The 17,362-nt window shown below is 40.1% G+C and overlaps 1 protein-coding gene across 2 annotated transcripts in view; it reads left to right on the top strand.

Moving 5' to 3' along the window:
• The window catches only part of TAF2 (TATA-box binding protein associated factor 2), a 90,338-nt gene extending 80,125 nt beyond the window's left edge, over positions 1-10,213 (top strand). For both annotated transcript variants that reach the window (XM_032316058.1, XM_032316057.1), the window contains one exon: positions 9,318-10,213. In XM_032316058.1, the coding sequence (XP_032171949.1) occupies positions 9,318-9,580 (263 nt within the window). In that variant the 3' untranslated portion in view covers positions 9,581-10,213. The remainder of the gene's footprint in view (positions 1-9,317) is intronic.
• Positions 10,214-17,362: the final 7,149 nt, after the last annotated feature.

Genomic DNA, 17,362 nt, shown 5'->3' with positions numbered 1-17,362 from the left:
TATATTTTTAATGTGCTTTTGTAATTTTCTTTAAATATGTGTAGGCTATTTGGTACCCTGTGGCCAGTGAGCAAGTCTTAAAGTTCAATAGTGATATTATGAGAATTTAGAAAACCTTCATTTTACAAATGGTTCCTGAAGATTATCTGTACATGTATTTATTTTGGAATTTTAAGTGTGGTTTTCCCATAGACACATTGTTACATTTGATAGGTAACTCCCAAACTAGCCTACAAAGTTAAAATCTCTTTTAAGGTACACCATACATGAAGAATAAAAGTCAGACTTAGCCACTGTGTGTAACAGTGTTTTTGATAGAAGGGGCACTTAGAGCTCCATCTTTTGGGATGTTAGAAGCACAACTTCAGCCCAGCTCAAAATTGGCAGTAAAACAGGAACTTCCTCTCTTCCTGCCTCCCAGAAGGAGCCAGGGTCCCTTGCGGTGGTAGCTAGTCTGGCCTGGGGTTGTGAGTGGAGGGCTGAGAAGTGGAGGCGTAGAACCAGTTTAAGTAAGGGAAGCAGTGACCGCTCTTCGTTCTCTAAGGGATTCTAGATTAGAGTTCACAAATGACCCTTATTTGGAACCTTCCTCAGCACATCCAACTGAGGGACCTTTTTTTTTTTTTTTAATTAAGATTTTATTTGTTTATTTGACAGGGAAAGAGAGAACGTAAGCAGGAGGAGTGGGAGAGGGAGAAGCAGGCCTCCCTCAGAGCAGGGAGCCTGACTCGGGCCTGATCCCAGGACCCTGGGACCATGACCCGACCTGAAGGCAGACGCCTAATGACTGAGCCACCCAGATGCCCCCAACTGAGGCATTTTTTACTTGGTCTATAGAAGTCTTGGAAAAATTTTTGAAGTAGTTTACTAAAAAGAGATTACACATAAAAATGTGGATTTCTAGCTTCTCTCAGAAAAGGGTTAACTGAGAGGTCCTCTTAAGCTGGCATGTGCCTTCCATTTTGTGTTGTGCTTGGAATAGTGCTTACTCATTTATGCTGTCTCCTTCGGTCCAAGGCTTTTGAGACTGGGCGCCCTGCTTCTCTGGGATGAATTCTGAGATGGCTCCCTTAGAGCCAACAAACCGGTGATAATTGAGAACTGGCATGTGTTGCAGATGTCATCTGGGGCGTGGGGGATAGGGAACAAATGGGGCTGTAGGTAAAATAAAGAAGAGGTGGAAACTTTTGAGTGGTGGAGAGGTCATATTTTCCGGTTTGTTCTTTTTTCCCTCCCGTTTTCTCATTCCTTGCTTATGATAGAAGAATATTTTAGGGATGATATGTGTGACAGGTTAAGCCATCTGGGTGTAAGAAGAGAGAAGTGGCAGGGATATTTTCCTTCCTTCCTTTACTGTCACCTCCCCCCAACCGCGGCCAGCCACTCCCGGAGGCAAGGAACCGAGGCCTTAGAGCCTCCCAAGATTTCTCCCCCACTGCAGCTGCGATGCCAGTCTATCTTCCAAGTTGGGAGGCTTGTGATGAAGCACAGAGGAGGGACAGGCACAGGGGCAGAGGGAAATCCCTAGTGCTTTCTGTGGGGCAGAAAGAAAGGAGAGTTCCCGTAGTTTTGCGGAGCTGGGACTCCTGTGTTGTATAGCACTAGCATAAGTCAGAAAAGCACTGTGCTAGTGCACGAACTCTTTCCCACAAAAAGATACATATATATCTTGAGAGTACTGGTTCTTTCTTTTGAAACTCTAATATGAAAAACAGACTTGGTTTTTTAACTTAAATTTTTAAATTTACTCACTTTATTTTTTACAGTGATCTAAAGTATCCAAAGACTAGACTTCATACTTTTCCTAATAAAAACTGCAGGTTTTGTGTTAAGTTTAAACATATACCTAATGCGAACGAATTTAAGAGAATTAGCAGGTTATTGACTGTTAATAACACTTTACAGATGGGCTGAGAATCTTCTACATTAGCCCTCTATTAAGTACTGCCTTGGTTTATTTTGCATTTGTTAAATTGCCTGCAGCTAAAATCCTTTTCCATAGTGCATTTTACTAGATCTCTAGGAAAGATTTAATGTTGGGTAAAACAACAAAACAGAGCATTGGTGGGCACCTAGGTGACTTAGTCGTTAAGTGTCTGCCTTTGGCTCAGGTCATAATGCCAGGGTCCTGGGACAAAGCCCCACATTGGGCTCCCCACTCTGCAGGAAGCCTGCTTCTCTCCCCTCCACTCCCCCTGCTTGTGTTCCCTCTCTCGCTGTCTCTCTCTGTCAAATAAGTTAAAAAAAAAAAAGTTAATTAAAGTGAGATTGTTATAAAAAAAGAAAAGACCATGTGTTTTTTCTTTTCATATAACATGAAATAGGAAAATATATTCTGAATTATATATATCCTTTTTTTGATATATGTCCTGTTTATCATAGAGACATATCTTTCAGGTCACTGAAAGGACTTTCTTAAGCTTAAAATGAGTGCTGCCTCACCTTGGGTGGGCCTCAAGTTCCCAGGAATCTGATAAACCCCTGAAATGATAGTGTAAAATTATGTTTGTAAATGTGTCTTAGGGATGGTAATATATGCATTTTTCTCAGTAGAGATTCTAAACATGACCTCATGCTAATGTGAAAGTCAACTCCTATGTGTCCCAAATCCAACTGTTAATACAGTTCCACATGGGAAGGAATTTGTACTTTCTTATTACCTTGGCTTTGACCTGGTAAAATTATCCAGGAAAGAGAGATTGGGCAAACAAACATAAAAATATATTTTGTTGGGGGTCCTGGGTGGCTCAGTTGGTGGGTCTGACTCTTGATTTCACCTCAGGTCATGATCTCAGGGTTACGAGGTTGAGCCCTGCCTTGTTGTCAGGCTCAGCGGGGAGTCAAGCTTGAACTTCTCTCTCTCCTTCCCTCTGCGCCACCTCCTCCCACCTCGCACACATACCTGTTTTCTCTCTCAAATAATCTCAGTATATAGAAATATATATTGTCTATAATAAGTGAAAACTTTAAGAGCTAAGGGTTGGTGGTGGTGATGGAGTAGCATTAGGTTTTATCAGATGTTCTGCTGTTATAGACAGTATTCCAGCGAATCTTTTTGTAGATGTGTCTTTGAACATATGCATGAGCACATTTGTTGTGGGATAGATTTCTATTTATTTAACACAGAGAGATCACAAGTAGGCAGAGAGGCAGGCAGAGAGAGAGGGAAGCAGACTCCCCGCCGAGCAGAGAGCCCCACACGGGGCTCTATCCCAGGATCCTGGGATCGTGACCTGAGCCTAAGGCAGAGGCTTTAACCCACTGAGCCACCCAGGTGCCCCTGTGGGATAGATTTCTAGAACTGAATGTTCTAAATCACAAAGTATGGGCATTTAGCATTTTCATGGATAGTATTCAACTGCCTTAACTTCTCCTTTTTAAAAAACACTTTATTATGGGGCGCCTGGGTGGCTCGGTGGGTTAAGCCTCTGCCTTTGGCTGAGGTCATGATCCCAGGGTCCTGGGATCGAGCCCCGAGTCAGGCTCTCTGCTCAGGGGGAAGTCTGCTTCCCCACCCCTCTCTCTGCCTGCCTGTCTGCCTACTTGTGATCCCTGACTGTCAAATAAATAAATAAAATTAAAAAAAAATAAAACAAAAAACACTTTATTATGGAAAGCTGTGAAGGTGTCAGACTAGTGTAATGAACCCCATCCATCCGTTACTCAGCTTCTGCAGTGATCAGCTCATGTCAGTCTTGTGTGGTCTATATCCTTATCCATTTCCACTCTCATGAACTATTTTGAAACAGATCCCACATATCATCACTTTATTCATGAACAGCTTCGTATAGATCTCTAAAAGTTGAGGACTTTAATAGAGTCTTAACCACAGTAACATTCTTATACTTTAAAAAAATTAATTTTTTTCATACTTTTAAATATCCAGTCATTGTATAAGTTTCAGTTATTCTGATATTTATTTTTAACACTTTATTTTTTGAATCATTGTCCACATCTTCACATTGCAGTTGGTTATATCCTTTACATCGTTTTAATGTTCAAGTTTTACCTTTTTCTCTCTTTTCTTCCCTTCTATAATTGTAATTGTTAAAGAATTGAGGGTTTTTTTTTTTAATTTTATTTATTTATTTGACAGAGATCACAAGTAGGCAGAGAGGCAGGCAGAGAGAGAGGAAGGGAAGCAGGCTCCCTGCTGAGCAGAGAGCCCGATGCGGGACTCGATCCCAGGACCCTGAGATCATGACCCGAGCCGAAGGCAGCGGCTCAACCCACTGAGCCACCCAGACGCCCCAAGAAATGAGGGTTTTAATTGTAGTTTTCAAGTCTGTGTTTTGGTAATTCTATACCATGGTATAATTAACGTGTTAGAGTCCTCTTTATTTCCTGTAAATTTGTAGTTGGGTATAGAAGCTTAATTGTATTCAGGTTTATAGATGGCGTCGTGTTCTTCCATCTGGTAACGTATGATGTCTGGTTGACTTTATTTTTTTTTTTAAATAGTGGAAGTTAGATTTTATTTATTTTTACATATTTTAAATTATTTAACTTAAATTCAATTAATTAACATATAATGTATTATTAGTTTCAGATGTGGAGTTCAGTGATTCATCAGTCTTCTCTAACACCCAGTGCTCATTCCATCACGTGCCCTCCTTAATGCCCATCCCCCAGTGACCCCATCCCTCCTCCCCTCTCCCCTCCAGCAACCCTCAGTTGGTTTCCTGTGATTAAGAATTGACTTTTTTTTTTTTTAAGATTTTATTTATTTATTTGACAGAGAGAAATCACAAGTAGATGGAGAGGCAGGCAGAGAGAGAGGGAAGCAGGCTTCCTGCTGAGCAGAGAGCCCGATGCGGGACTCGATCCCAGGACCCTGAGATCATGACCTGAGCCGAAGGCAGCGGCTTAACCCACTGAGCCATCCAGGCGCCCCAAGAATTGACTCTTTTATGAGGTTAGCTGCTAAGGTGATTAAGGTCTAGATCCATTATTTCACTACGGGTTGCAAGATGCTGATATGCCTTTTTTTTTTTTTTAAGACTTTATTAATTTATTTAGAGAGAGCGTGTGCATGTGCGAGCAGGGAGAGGGACGAAGGGAGAGAGAGAATCTAGAGCACACTTCCTGCTGATCATGGAACCTGATGCAGGGCTCAGTCTCACGACTGAGATCATGACCTGAGCCAAAATCAAGAGGGTCAGACACTCAGTGGACTGAGCCACCCAGGCGCCTTGCAAGATGGTGCTATTCTCATTCATCTTTCCACTTTTATAAACTGGTTTATTTTTGTAAAGCTGAAGTCCCCCTCATCTATTATTACCCAGTGGTATAGATTATACAGAGGGAGAAAGGTAATGGCTTCTCTTTTTATTTAATAATTTCCTGAATAGTAAGTTGGCTAACTAGCATCCTCCAGTGGTGAGCTAATTAATTCTAGTCCCTTAGTTATTGTTCTTATCACTATTCAAATTTTTCTCATCTTTGGACAGTTAAAACTCTTAGAAGTTGACTCTTGGGTCTTTTGAGAAGAATGTAACTTCCTTGCCATTATACCAGATATTTCAAGTTCATTTTGTAAATATTCTGCCCAGTCAAAAATCAGTCATTTGTCCTGGGAACCCTGGTTTCTAACACCTTTATCTTTGGATCAAGTTAATCCATTGTCTTATTAATAGGCTAAATACAAATCAAGAGACATGCCAGATTTACAATCAGTGTATTTTTTTTTAAAGATTTTATTTAATTATTTGACAGAGAGACACAGCGAGAGAGGGAGTACAAGCAGGGGGAGTGGGAGAGGGAGAAGCGGGCTTCCCACCAAGCAGGAGCCCGATGTGGGGCTCGATCCCAGGATGCTGGGATCCTGACCTGAGCCAAATGCAGACGGTTAATGACTGAGCCACCCAGGCACCCCTCAGTGTATCTTTGATACTGAGTATAAGGCCATTAGACAAGAGATTGGACTTTGAAGTGATTATAAGTATTCCTTGGAAAAGAATATACCCAAGTACGCTCAGTTGTCTCTGGCAGTTGCCTCTGCTAGGAAGTACAGTTTCCAATGTAATTATTGGTTTTTCTGCAATCCAAGTAGCTTGGCAGGTGTTTAGGATGATGAAACTTCTCTCAGCGCAGAAGAGGACCTAGACTCTTAGTGCAGACAGCCAGTTGGAACCCTCATAATCTGTTGTTTTAGACTGACTAAATTATGAGGTAGGATCTGCAGGGATTTGTTCATGAGACTTTAAAGTCTCTTACCACTTCTTCTTATCACCTTGCTCTGTATCCTGTTAGGTATGGACTTATTTTCTCATATTTTGGAAACCTACTTGTGTAATTTATTTAAAATCTAAATTAAAATCTTACTTATGGTGGTATATTTGGCTGATATCTCTCAAAATTTTTCTGAATACTCTCTTGGTTACCAGTTAATTGCAAAAGATACAGATCCCTAAACTTGCTGTGTATGTAAATAATCTCTGTTATTAGCTCATGCATCATTATTAGTAATGTCTTTACCAAAGTATCATGAATATAAAACTATAATTTTGTAGTAGTAAAATATGAATCCGTGAGATCAAGAATCTTGATTTATTCATTTGTCCTGAAATGTTGGCACAGTGCCCAACACAAAAGAAGTATAGTAGCCCGTCAGTACCAGGTGAATGAATGGTCTTTAATAGTTTCTGTGCTTTATCCCTCTCGTTGCAAAATTAGTGACCTTCACATTTCATTTTGTTGGATTAAGTTCACTGGACATCCTCTCTAAAAGAAACACAGCTACTAGATATTTCTGTTGTATGAATTCATTTGTTTAGCAAGCTTTGGCAGGGGTGGGGAGGTGAAATGGAGGGGTGCTAGACGCCGGGTGACACACTGGGATACAAAGATGAAAGACCTGCCTGTTCTCAAGATGCTGGAAGTGGAATGAAAGAGACCCACCAAGGAAAAGCTGGGCAGCCAGCCGCCTGCACAGCAGTGCCAGAGAAGGGTGGGGGTGTGGGGGAGGGGGCGGGTGGGGAGTCGGGGGTGGGGGAGGGAAGCATGCAGGCTGGAGGCAGGTTTAGAGCTGCCTGTGCTGCCTTGGGCAAGTCACTTAAGTTCTCTGTGCTAGAATTTCCTTTCTGTATTATGTTGTGGGAACATGAAAGAACAAATTCTTTTTGGGCAGTTTGGGGAACACTTCTTAAAGAAATGACATTTGAGCTATTTTAAATCATTAAAGAGCATGAAATTTTTTTTAATCCCTTTGTCTGCTTTAGGTTACCATTTAAACATTACTTCCTTGCAGAAGTTTGCCTCTGATCCCCACACAACTCATTTAAGTTTCCTGTTGTGCTACTGGTTCACTCTCTTTTGTCTTTTTATTCCATGGTTATACCTACCCAATTTCTTGTCAGCTCATTCGTAAATGGCAGGAGGACTGAGATCTGTTCAGTTTATCATTATTTTCCCCAGTTCCCCCTATAGTTCCTGTTACTTGTTAAGGGAATCTGTGGGTCATACAAATAAGGGAAGGGCGTTTCGAGCATAGGAAGTAGCATTTACAAATTCACGGTTAACGAAGGGCTACCCTCAAGTGCATGGAAAGTGACAGGGGAACATAAGGCTGGAATTGTGGGTTCAGGACAGATTGTAAGTCGTCAGTAAAATCTGATTTTTAAGAAACTTATGTGGTGATGTCTGTTTTGGTAAGATCCATGGTTTGGGACTAGTTTGGATCAAAATTAGTGCTGAGAATTTACTTTAAAAGTCCATTTCAGTGAAAAGCTTGGTTTTTTAGCTAGTTTGGGTAAAAACCTGTATTTTCAGAAACTGTTGTGTTTAAGTCCAAGGAGTTTGACTTTTATTCTGTTAATAGAACCAACTGAGTGGTTCTTTTTATTGTTGTTGTTTTTAAAACCAGTTGAGTTTTTGAGCAGGTAATTATGGATAGCTTTGTGTTTAGGAAGGTCATTACGCAGCAGGGTCTTCCAGCTTAAAGAGTATTAACATTTTGGGCCTGAGAATTTGTTGTTGTAGGAGCTGTCCTGTGCGTGATGTGATGTCCTGTGTATCCCGAGGCTCTACCCACTGGAGGCCCATGTCACTTCCACCCCCAGTCCTGCCTCAGTTGTGACCACAGTGTCTTCAGATACTGCCGACTAACACCTGTGGGGTGAAATCAGCTTCGGTGCAGCTGTGCAAAATACGGGTTTGAGTGTAATACACTTTAGGCAGAGGAATCAGTTCACAGGGGACTGGGGTGGCCATCCAGATGAGGCGAGGTGGTTTGAATTCATATGGTTACAGACAGGGTAGGGGCAGGCGAATGGCGTATTTGTATGTGAAAGCCAACGAGATTTGGTGACCACCCGGATTGAGAAAGGCCGGTGTCCAAGATGAACCTTGGGCTTGCCTTAGCTGGCTGCCTGTACAGCAGTGCCTTCAGTCCAGAGTCATATGGAGAGAAGTCTTCCTCGGGATTGCAGCAGTGCAGGAAGCGAGAAATTGTTGGACACTAGAGTCTACGAACTCCTGCTGTAGATTCCTGGACTGATAGAATACTAAATGAAAAGAACTTTCCAAAACATTTGATTATTTTTTTTAGGTGAGGTAAAAAGAAGGAAGATGCATGCTGAAGGTTAATAGCCGGATCTGTTCAAGAGCATAGGTCTCCCTGTCTCTCACCGCTCTCTCTTCGTTTCTTGTGTGTGTGTGTGTGTGACACTACTCTTGTCTTTTTAAGTAGAGATGTTCCTTGTATACACTAACTGCCTTTTCTAGTTTTCTTAAGTGCGCTAAACCTACTTAAAAGTTTACTTTGCCTATCTGTTCCCAAGAACTTACCTTCAGGAACTTAGCCAAATGTAACTTTTGCTGCACTGTTATTATCCGTAAGCAGTGTAACGTGGTTCCGTGTGTATGTAAGTGGGTCTTCGGTGCAGAAGTAAAGTACTGCCATTTCCCGCCCAGTACCTTAGGCTCGAGCTGTAGTTAAACGGGCTACAGTGGAAGGATGAATGTGGGTCTTAACTTATAACACACTCATGTAATCATTCTTACCATTATAGTACTTTAAAACATAAGTGCTAACTTTTAAAAGATGGTTTGGTAACACACTGGTATATATCGTAATTGGTATAAACTGTAAGGAATTGAAATATTCTGTGTCCTGGCCACAATGCTGAACACTTCTCTGTGTGTGACTGACCGGCTGGATATCTTCTTCAGCTACTTCTCCCATTCCTAATAATTCTCACGGACGTGGTAAGCACTTGGGGGACCCTCTTTTCTGTGCTGCCCATCAGCTCTCTCTTACTTTCATTTCACTTCCCTTGTTATCGGTGGGATTCATCTGGGTGTCTTTAATCTTGAAGGGAAGGAACAGTCCCCTCTGGAGATGGCTATGCACCCAGTGGCAGCGGCTCCGCTCTCAGTGTTTACTAAGGAGACTGCGTCCTCCAAACATAGCGACCACCACCACCACCATCACCACGAGCACAAGAAGAAGAAGAAGAAGCACAAACATAAGCATAAGCACAAGCACAAGCACGAGAGTAAAGAGAAGGACAAAGAGCCTTTCACCTTCTCCAGCCCGGCCAGCGGCAGGTCTGTCCGTTCTCCTTCTCTTTCAGACTGAGAGGGGCACAGAGGGCACTTGGCCTCCGTGTCCTGAAGAATATGTGTAACTAAAGCTTTGTTCTCTGTAAAGAAGGATAAAAGGAAACCGACAAAAAAATAGTTGCCTTTCTCACAGAAATTCAGAATCTATGTAAGTTCTAAACATTTGACTTGTGCTATTTATGCAGTTGAGATCTAATTAGAAGAATGTTTTATAGTTCCGAATCAACCGTTTCCTCCCATTTCCTCCTTAGACCACACACACGTGCACACACACGCACACACCCTCAGCCAAACTTCGTAAAGGCCCTCATAGCCACTGGCAGTTCCCATTCACATCATGGTCTTCATGTGTACTGCCAAAATCAATTATGTTTTAAAGTCTTTGATGGATGTTATGGGGCAAAGTGATGTTTTAAACAAGCTACTGCCAGATCTGTGGTGAAACCACTATTTCCAGTGAAATCTTGTATGACACTATTGGGAACTACTGAGAAAGACTGAGGCTTTTCCATAGGAATCTTCTGTATTACATGGTATTTTTTGTGTTAACCATAGAGGCTAAACATCAGAATTTGTGAACAAGATGGCATGATATTTTCTTTTGCCCTAAAACACTGAAATTTTTAGAAGCAGCTCTTTTTAAAAAAAAATTTTTTTTTTTTGAATAGCACTTTTGATAGTGCTTTTGGGGATTATGATGTTTAATAGAACTCTCAAAGCCACAGTTCTTAAATCAAGATGTTTAAATTTTAAGTTCTTTTTTCATTAAGTATAAGTGAATATGTTCATATATAGAATATGTTTGTTAAATGTGGACAGTTTACACACCCGACACATAATCTAAAATTATTTCTATATAACGCAAAGTCCAATACCTTAAAAAGGTGTTTATATGGTGTTTACTAACTCAGAGATAGACAAGTCAGCCCTCATGTAAGTATACCAGAAACATTTAAAAATATATGAAACATTTTGGTTTCATACTTAAATAGTTAGTGTGTTTTTATTTCTGAATTTACCATGTGCTTTATTGTTTGTTTATTTAAAATGTTTTTCATACCTGTTCTATTTTTATCATTTCTCGTACCATTAGCTTGACAAAGTATTTCTTCCAGAATAGATGTCTCAAAGGGATCCAGTAATATTGGACTTTTAAGTAAATATACTTTTAGTTGTGTTTAACTTGTTTAATAAATAACTTTTTAAATTGACCATTCTGCCTTTGTGTCTTTTTATATCTTTGTTACCCTTCTCTTTGTGTATGTATATCACGTACTGTCCACAAAGCTGCAGGCTTTGTTTACGGCGGGATCTGAGCTGGTCTTGCTAGGGAGAATGATTTCAGTAGAGGTGGGGAAAGTTCTCTCAGTAAAAGAAACGGTGTTTTTTCCAAAAGTATGGAGGAAAGTAAGGGGATGCTCAAGAGTTGAAAAGAAGTGCAGTTGACTTGGAGGCTGTGTGCGAAAGGGAACGTGATGAGATGGTGAAGGGCCTGCATGGCAGTTATTTCAGGATTCCAATTAATTTAGTGTTGGCCCACTGAAATTATTTTTGGAAAGTGGAACATTTTGTCACGGTGTGCAGTGTGATACCATTTACAGAATTCCCAACTTTGAAAATAGTAAGGATGTATTTCAAAATAATTATTAGTGTTGTCGGAAGATGGTGACAAATAATAGCAAAGCTGTATAACTTAATGACGTGTTGTGTATCCAGCATTGTACTGGGAACTGTATGTTACCTGGGGTTTCTAAATTGGATATTTATACTGGGTGTTTCTTGTGAGGCACGTTTTTTTAATGGCAAGCTTTCAGTTATTTAAACTGATGGTTAGGAGCAGACAACACAAGAATTATTCATATTTTTTTGAAATATGTAATTACATGCAAACAACACAGAGTTCTAGTGTAAGTCTCCGCAGTCTCCTTCCCCAGAAGGAGTCTCTGCGGGCAGTATTACGTGTGTCTTTCCAGAGCTAGTCTGTACATACATCTATGCAGTGTGGACATTTTTTTTTAACAAACGATAGTTGTAGAAATTTTTTAAATTTTGGTATAGCTTATCTTTTATAACTACACATTTCGTTTCGTACTAACAAATGTCTTTCTTATTCTGTGATTATAAAAGAATTCTCCCATTTTTTTCTATTGGTTTTAAAGTTTTATGTTTCAAGTTTCTATCCAACTAGAATCCATCTGGATTTTATTTTGATAGAAAATAGGAGGTGGAGAGATCCAGCCTTTTTTTTTTTTTTCCCCCAGAATGTTACCCAATACTATGTATTTAAAACTGTCTTTTTGGGGTCCCTGGCTAAAGTGCATCACCCTTGATCTTCGTGTTGGGAGTTCAAGTCCCACATAGGATGTAGAGTTTACTTTAAAAAAAAAAAAAAAAATAGGGGCACCTGGGTGGCTCAGTGGGTTGAGCCTCTGCCTTCGGCTCAGGTCATGATCCCAGAGTCCTAGGATCGGACCCTGCATCGGGCTCTCTGCTCAGTGGGGAGCCTGCTTCCCCCTCTCTCTCTGCCTGCCTCTCTGCCTGCCTCTCTGCCTGCTTGTGATCTCTCTCTCTCTCTCTCTCTCTGTTAAATAAATAAATAAAATCTTTAAAAAAAATTTTTTTTAATTAATTAAAAAATAAAACTCGCATCTTTTCTCTCTAGATTTCAAGTCTTGCACACTAAATCCCCTTATAGCTTGGGCCCATTTCTGGACTTTGTAGCTGGTATCATGGATGGGTCTGCTCATCTGCCAGTACCACGCTGATGAGATCATGGTAGCACTGGGCCATGTTCCAATACAGTAGGCCTAGTCTCCCTTCATTACTTTTCATGATCTTCTTGCTGTTCCTGTGTGTTTTCTTTTTCCAGTTGATTTATTAATTTACACACAGTAAAACTCCCTTCTTTTGTATATTCCTATGGTTTCGACAAATGCTTGGACTTGTATCTCCAACCATCAGTTCCATCACTGCAAAAATTCACTCTGTAGTCAGCAGCTCCACCACCCAACCCCTGCCTTCCACTGACAGATTTTTCATTCCTGTAATTTTGCCTTTTTGTGGATTTATTTTTCTACGTAAATACTAGAATTAGGCTTTTTAGTCTCTCCCATGAAATTGTTTTTTAGTGAGTATTCGTCGTGTGTTAAATCAAGAGTGAACTTAAAATTGGTATCTTGAGGTTGATGATTTGTCTTAGTGATGTCCGTATTCCTATCTATTAGGACGGTGTTCCTTTTTAACTTCACCATATGGTCGTTTGTTTTTGTTTGGTTATCTAGAAATGAAGTCTTTTCATTATAAGATTATTTTATGCTGATTTTGTGCTTAGCTACTGCATTAATCAGGGTTCTCAAGAAATATGTAGATGTTTGTTATAAGGTATTGACAATTTTGGAGGTTGGGAAGTTCTATAATCTGCTGTCTGTATGCTAGAGACCCAGCAAACCTAGAGGTATAGTCCCAAAGCCTGAGAGCAAGAGAGCCTACAGCACAGATTCTAGTCTGGGTCTGAAGTCCTGAGAACCAAGACTGTAAAGGGCAGAAGGTCTCCGTCCCCACTTGTCAGAGAGGGGATTCAACCTTCCTACACCTGTTCTGTGGAAGCCCTCAGCAGTTCTGGTGAGGCCAATGCACAGTGGGAAGGGCTGGCGCCTTCACTCATTCCACCAATTCCGATATGCAAATCTCTTCATGAACCAGCCTTACGAACACACCCCAGAATAATGTTTAATCAGGTAGGGGGGCATCCATTGGCCCAGACCAATTGACACCTAAAATTAGCCAGCATAACTATATGACTAAATTCTCACTATTTGCGACATTACATGTATTTCTTGGGTTTTACTTAAAAGCATCCATATCTGTAAATGATGATAATTTTATTACCTCTTGTCTAATGTTGATAAATTTAGTTTTCTTTTTAAGATTTTATTAATTTATTTGACAGAGATCACAAGGAGGCAGAGAGGCAGGCGGGGCGGGGGGTGGGGAGCAGGCTCCCCGCTGAGCAGAGAGCCCAAAGCGGACGCGATCCTAGGACCCTGAGATCATGACCTGAGCCGAAGGCAGAAGCTTAACCCACTGAGCCAGCCAGGCGCCCTGATAAATTTAGTTTTCTAATTTACTTTTTTGTCTGACTTCTTTCTCTTGCTGAAGTGGCCTGAGAGTTGCCAGGATGCATAGTCTCTGATCATCTCGCGTCCCGCTTCGCGTTCTCTGCTTCATGGGTTGTGGATTGTGTTTCACACTTCTTCACCTTGTTTGAAGTTGAAGTTTACGATATTTGTTTCCTTTGGGTGATTATCAAGGAGAGAATGGAGACACTACCTTACTACTGAAGTCTTAGAAAATCCTGAACAAGACATTTTGATCAAAGTGTCATGGTTCCTTTGAAATCCTTGTCTGGTGAATAGTTGGGAAGCTCCTTCGTTTCCCCATCCGCCTCTCCTAACTCATCTCTCTTGTTTGCAACCTTTTACTCTATAAAGAAATGAAATTTCAACATATCTCATGGGCTCCAGCCCAGGTGGAACTGTCCTTTTAAAACTTTCAACTTCTGACAACCCTGCCTTTGAGTGTAAGCAGGACTGAGTGACTCACTTCCAAAGGATAGACTATGGAAGGGGAAAATAGTCACTTTCCAGTGAAAGCTGACAGACGCACCATTAGCCAAGTGACCATGGTAAATAGCAGTAGTGGTAAGTCGTGTTAATATGTCCTCATTAGCATGATGTGGTGAGAAGGACACCTCTGTGGATATAAAACCCTACAATGCCAATCTCTCTGGTCTAATCATGAGAAAAACATCAGACAAACCCAACAGAGGGACACTACAAAATTCCTGACCGTTATTCCTCAAAGCTTTTAAATTTGGGGTTGGGAGAAGGGGGGTGGGGTTATGGACACTGGGGAGGGGATGTGCTATGGTGAATGCTATGAAGTGTGTAAACCTGGCGATTTACAGACCTGTACCCCTGGGGATAAAAATACATGGTTATAAAAAATAAAAAATTAAAAAAAAAACAAATGACAGAGAGACTGTCCCACCAGAGGCGATGAGGGAGACATGACAACAAGGCAGTGAGTTTTTTTGTATCGGATCCTACAACAGAAGAACATTAGTGAAAAAACTGGTGAAATCCAAGTACATTCTGGAGTTTCGTTAATGCACCGGTGTTCATTCCTTAGTTTGGACAAATGAACTATGGTGATTTTCGACCTTAATGGGAAACTGGATGAAGGGTATTTGGGAATACTTGTGAAGAAGGAATTGTAATCTTGGAATTTTATTCCTTCTAGGGCATGAGTATGTATTTTGATCATTTTTATAACCTAAATTATTTACTTTTTGAAGAGCTAAAAATTCATTTTCCTCACCTCAGCATTTTACAAGAGAGGAATATTTGGAGAGAGGTCACAGAGAACAAGGATAAAGACCCAAAGGGTGACAGCTGGAAAGCTTATGAGCAGAAATATAAAAGTTCTGACGAGAAGAGAAGAACAGGCCGAGGGGCTAACCATAAAAAAGGAAAAATTTTTTTTTCCCTAATTAGATACTGTAAAAAAAAAAAAAAAAAAGTGAGACTTTTGTGATTGGAGATAATTGAGAAAATGCATATGCCCTCTTACAGTTTCACTTAACAGTCAGAGGCCTCACAAGTTCCAAGAAGTTCTGTAGTAAAGAACCCTGTTTAACACAGTATTTTCCCAAACTTACCTGAATGTGGAACTTTCTTCTGTCACATCTGTGAAAATCTAAGGAACATCTACTATAATCTTGGAAAAAGCTGTTCCATAAGTCTGATTTTTTTAATGTTTCCCTGGTATTTATACTATTTGGACTATATTATCACTGAAATAGAGGTTTCTCAACCAATTATTCTAGAGCATTTATTGTCCCTTAATGGTCAGACCTTACTTAAGAATATCCTTAATGTTGAATAAAACAAAGTGTAATTACTGAGAGCCTCCTCTGTTGATCACAGACTTAAAGTTCTTGGCAATGATCCTTTAAAAAAATTTTTTTATCTCTATCTACATGACTTAAACATAGTAATTGAATGATAATAGACCCAGCACTGTTTTTTGTTTTGTTTTGCTTTGCTAAAATAAACATTTCTCTTGGTTTAGCCCAGTAATCTCTAAACAGTTTTGTTTGTTTACTCCATTAGTTTAAAAAAAAAGTACATGTATCTAATGTGTATATATTTATAAGGATATATTAGTGCATAACATAGTTTGGTTTTGGATGGTGGTTTTTAAAATCTGTGCTGACGATCTTTGTCTTTTCATTGGTGTATTTAATGTCATTCACATTTAAAGTTACTACATAGTTTATATAGTTGGATTAATAGCTACAATATTCATCATAAAATTATACAAGGGGGCACCTGAGTGGTTCAATGGGTTAAGCCTCTGCCTTCAGCTCGGGTCGTGATCTCAGGGTCCTAAAATGGAGCCCTGCATGGAGCTCTCTTCTCGGCAGGGGGTCTGCTTCCCCCTCTCTCTCTGCCTGACTCATGATCTCTGTCAGATAAGTAAATAAAATCTGTAAGAAAATTAGACAAGGAAGGATAAATATGAGACAAATTATTAGTAAATGTCCTGAAGTTTGTGATATCTTCATAGTACTTAATAACTTACAGCCCACTATAAACTTTGTTCAAGGTTCATTAGTACTAAGCATTTGTCAATTTGTATTTCAAGTGAATTTCTTTTTTTCTTCTCCAGTCTGATTAAGGGCCAATAAAAATGCCCCATATATGATGCAATATTCTAAGTACTATGCATTAACTAACTTAATCTTAACAACAACTCCATGACATAGGCAGTATGATTATGATGAAGAAATTGAAGCATGGACAAGTTAAGGTAAAGGTCACACAGCTTGTAAGTGGCAGCATTTGCATTCAAACCTAAGAACTTGGCCCTATTTATTACCTCTTAGACTTGCACTGTCCAGGATAGTAGCCACTAGAGATTTAAATAGCCATTTAAATAGTGGCTATTTAAGTTTGAAAAATAAAAATTTTTAGTTTTTCAGTGTCATGATGTGTATTTGAAAAGTTTAATAACTTTTTTTTTTTAAGTTTAATAACTTTATCTGGGTGGTGGCTACCATGTTGGACAGCACCACTCTAGAACATTTTGTCATCAGTCCTTTTAGGCAGCACTGACACGGGCAGCCGGTCATCACGTTTCTGTCTAGTGGTGTTGCTTTGGTAGAACTCATGCTATGAAGCAAGCATTGGTTTATTTCTTTCTCATTTGTTTGCATGTGCTCGCCTGATTGGTATGGTCTTCAATCTGGTGTGATTTATAGAAATCTTTGAAAGACGATTGTCTACGTTGCGGTGTTTGGTTTAAAACAGGTAACATAACCCATAAGTCCATTTAACTGAACACAATAAATTGTAATATGTCAAAATAGAGGAATGGGTGAGGCGCCCCTGTCCCCAGTCCCTTGATGCTGTGAAATACCTCACAATGTTGTCTGACACAGGGTTCAGGAGATGATCTCACTGTCCATTTATATAGAGAGAGATACATATAAGTAGAGCTCGAGTACAGTCTTCTTTCTCTTGTATGCTCTGTGGAATACACAAACCCTCTACTTGGAAGGTCCCTATTCTAGATCTCCGACCTCACATTTTCGAGCTGTTTCTCCCTCTTCCGTGCCTTGCTCTTGTATCATCGCTCCTCAGGCTTCCTCTTTTCAAAAGAATAAGCAAAACTTAGGCTTGAAACTGGCAAGACTGTTGCTCAGCAGGGGAACTAAAATCTTAACGGGACACAG

This window comes from Mustela erminea, chromosome 16 (genome assembly GCF_009829155.1).
Source record: "Mustela erminea isolate mMusErm1 chromosome 16, mMusErm1.Pri, whole genome shotgun sequence".
NCBI classification, from domain to species: Eukaryota; Metazoa; Chordata; class Mammalia; order Carnivora; family Mustelidae; genus Mustela; species Mustela erminea.
This window is presented reverse-complemented; position numbering and strand designations above follow the sequence as displayed.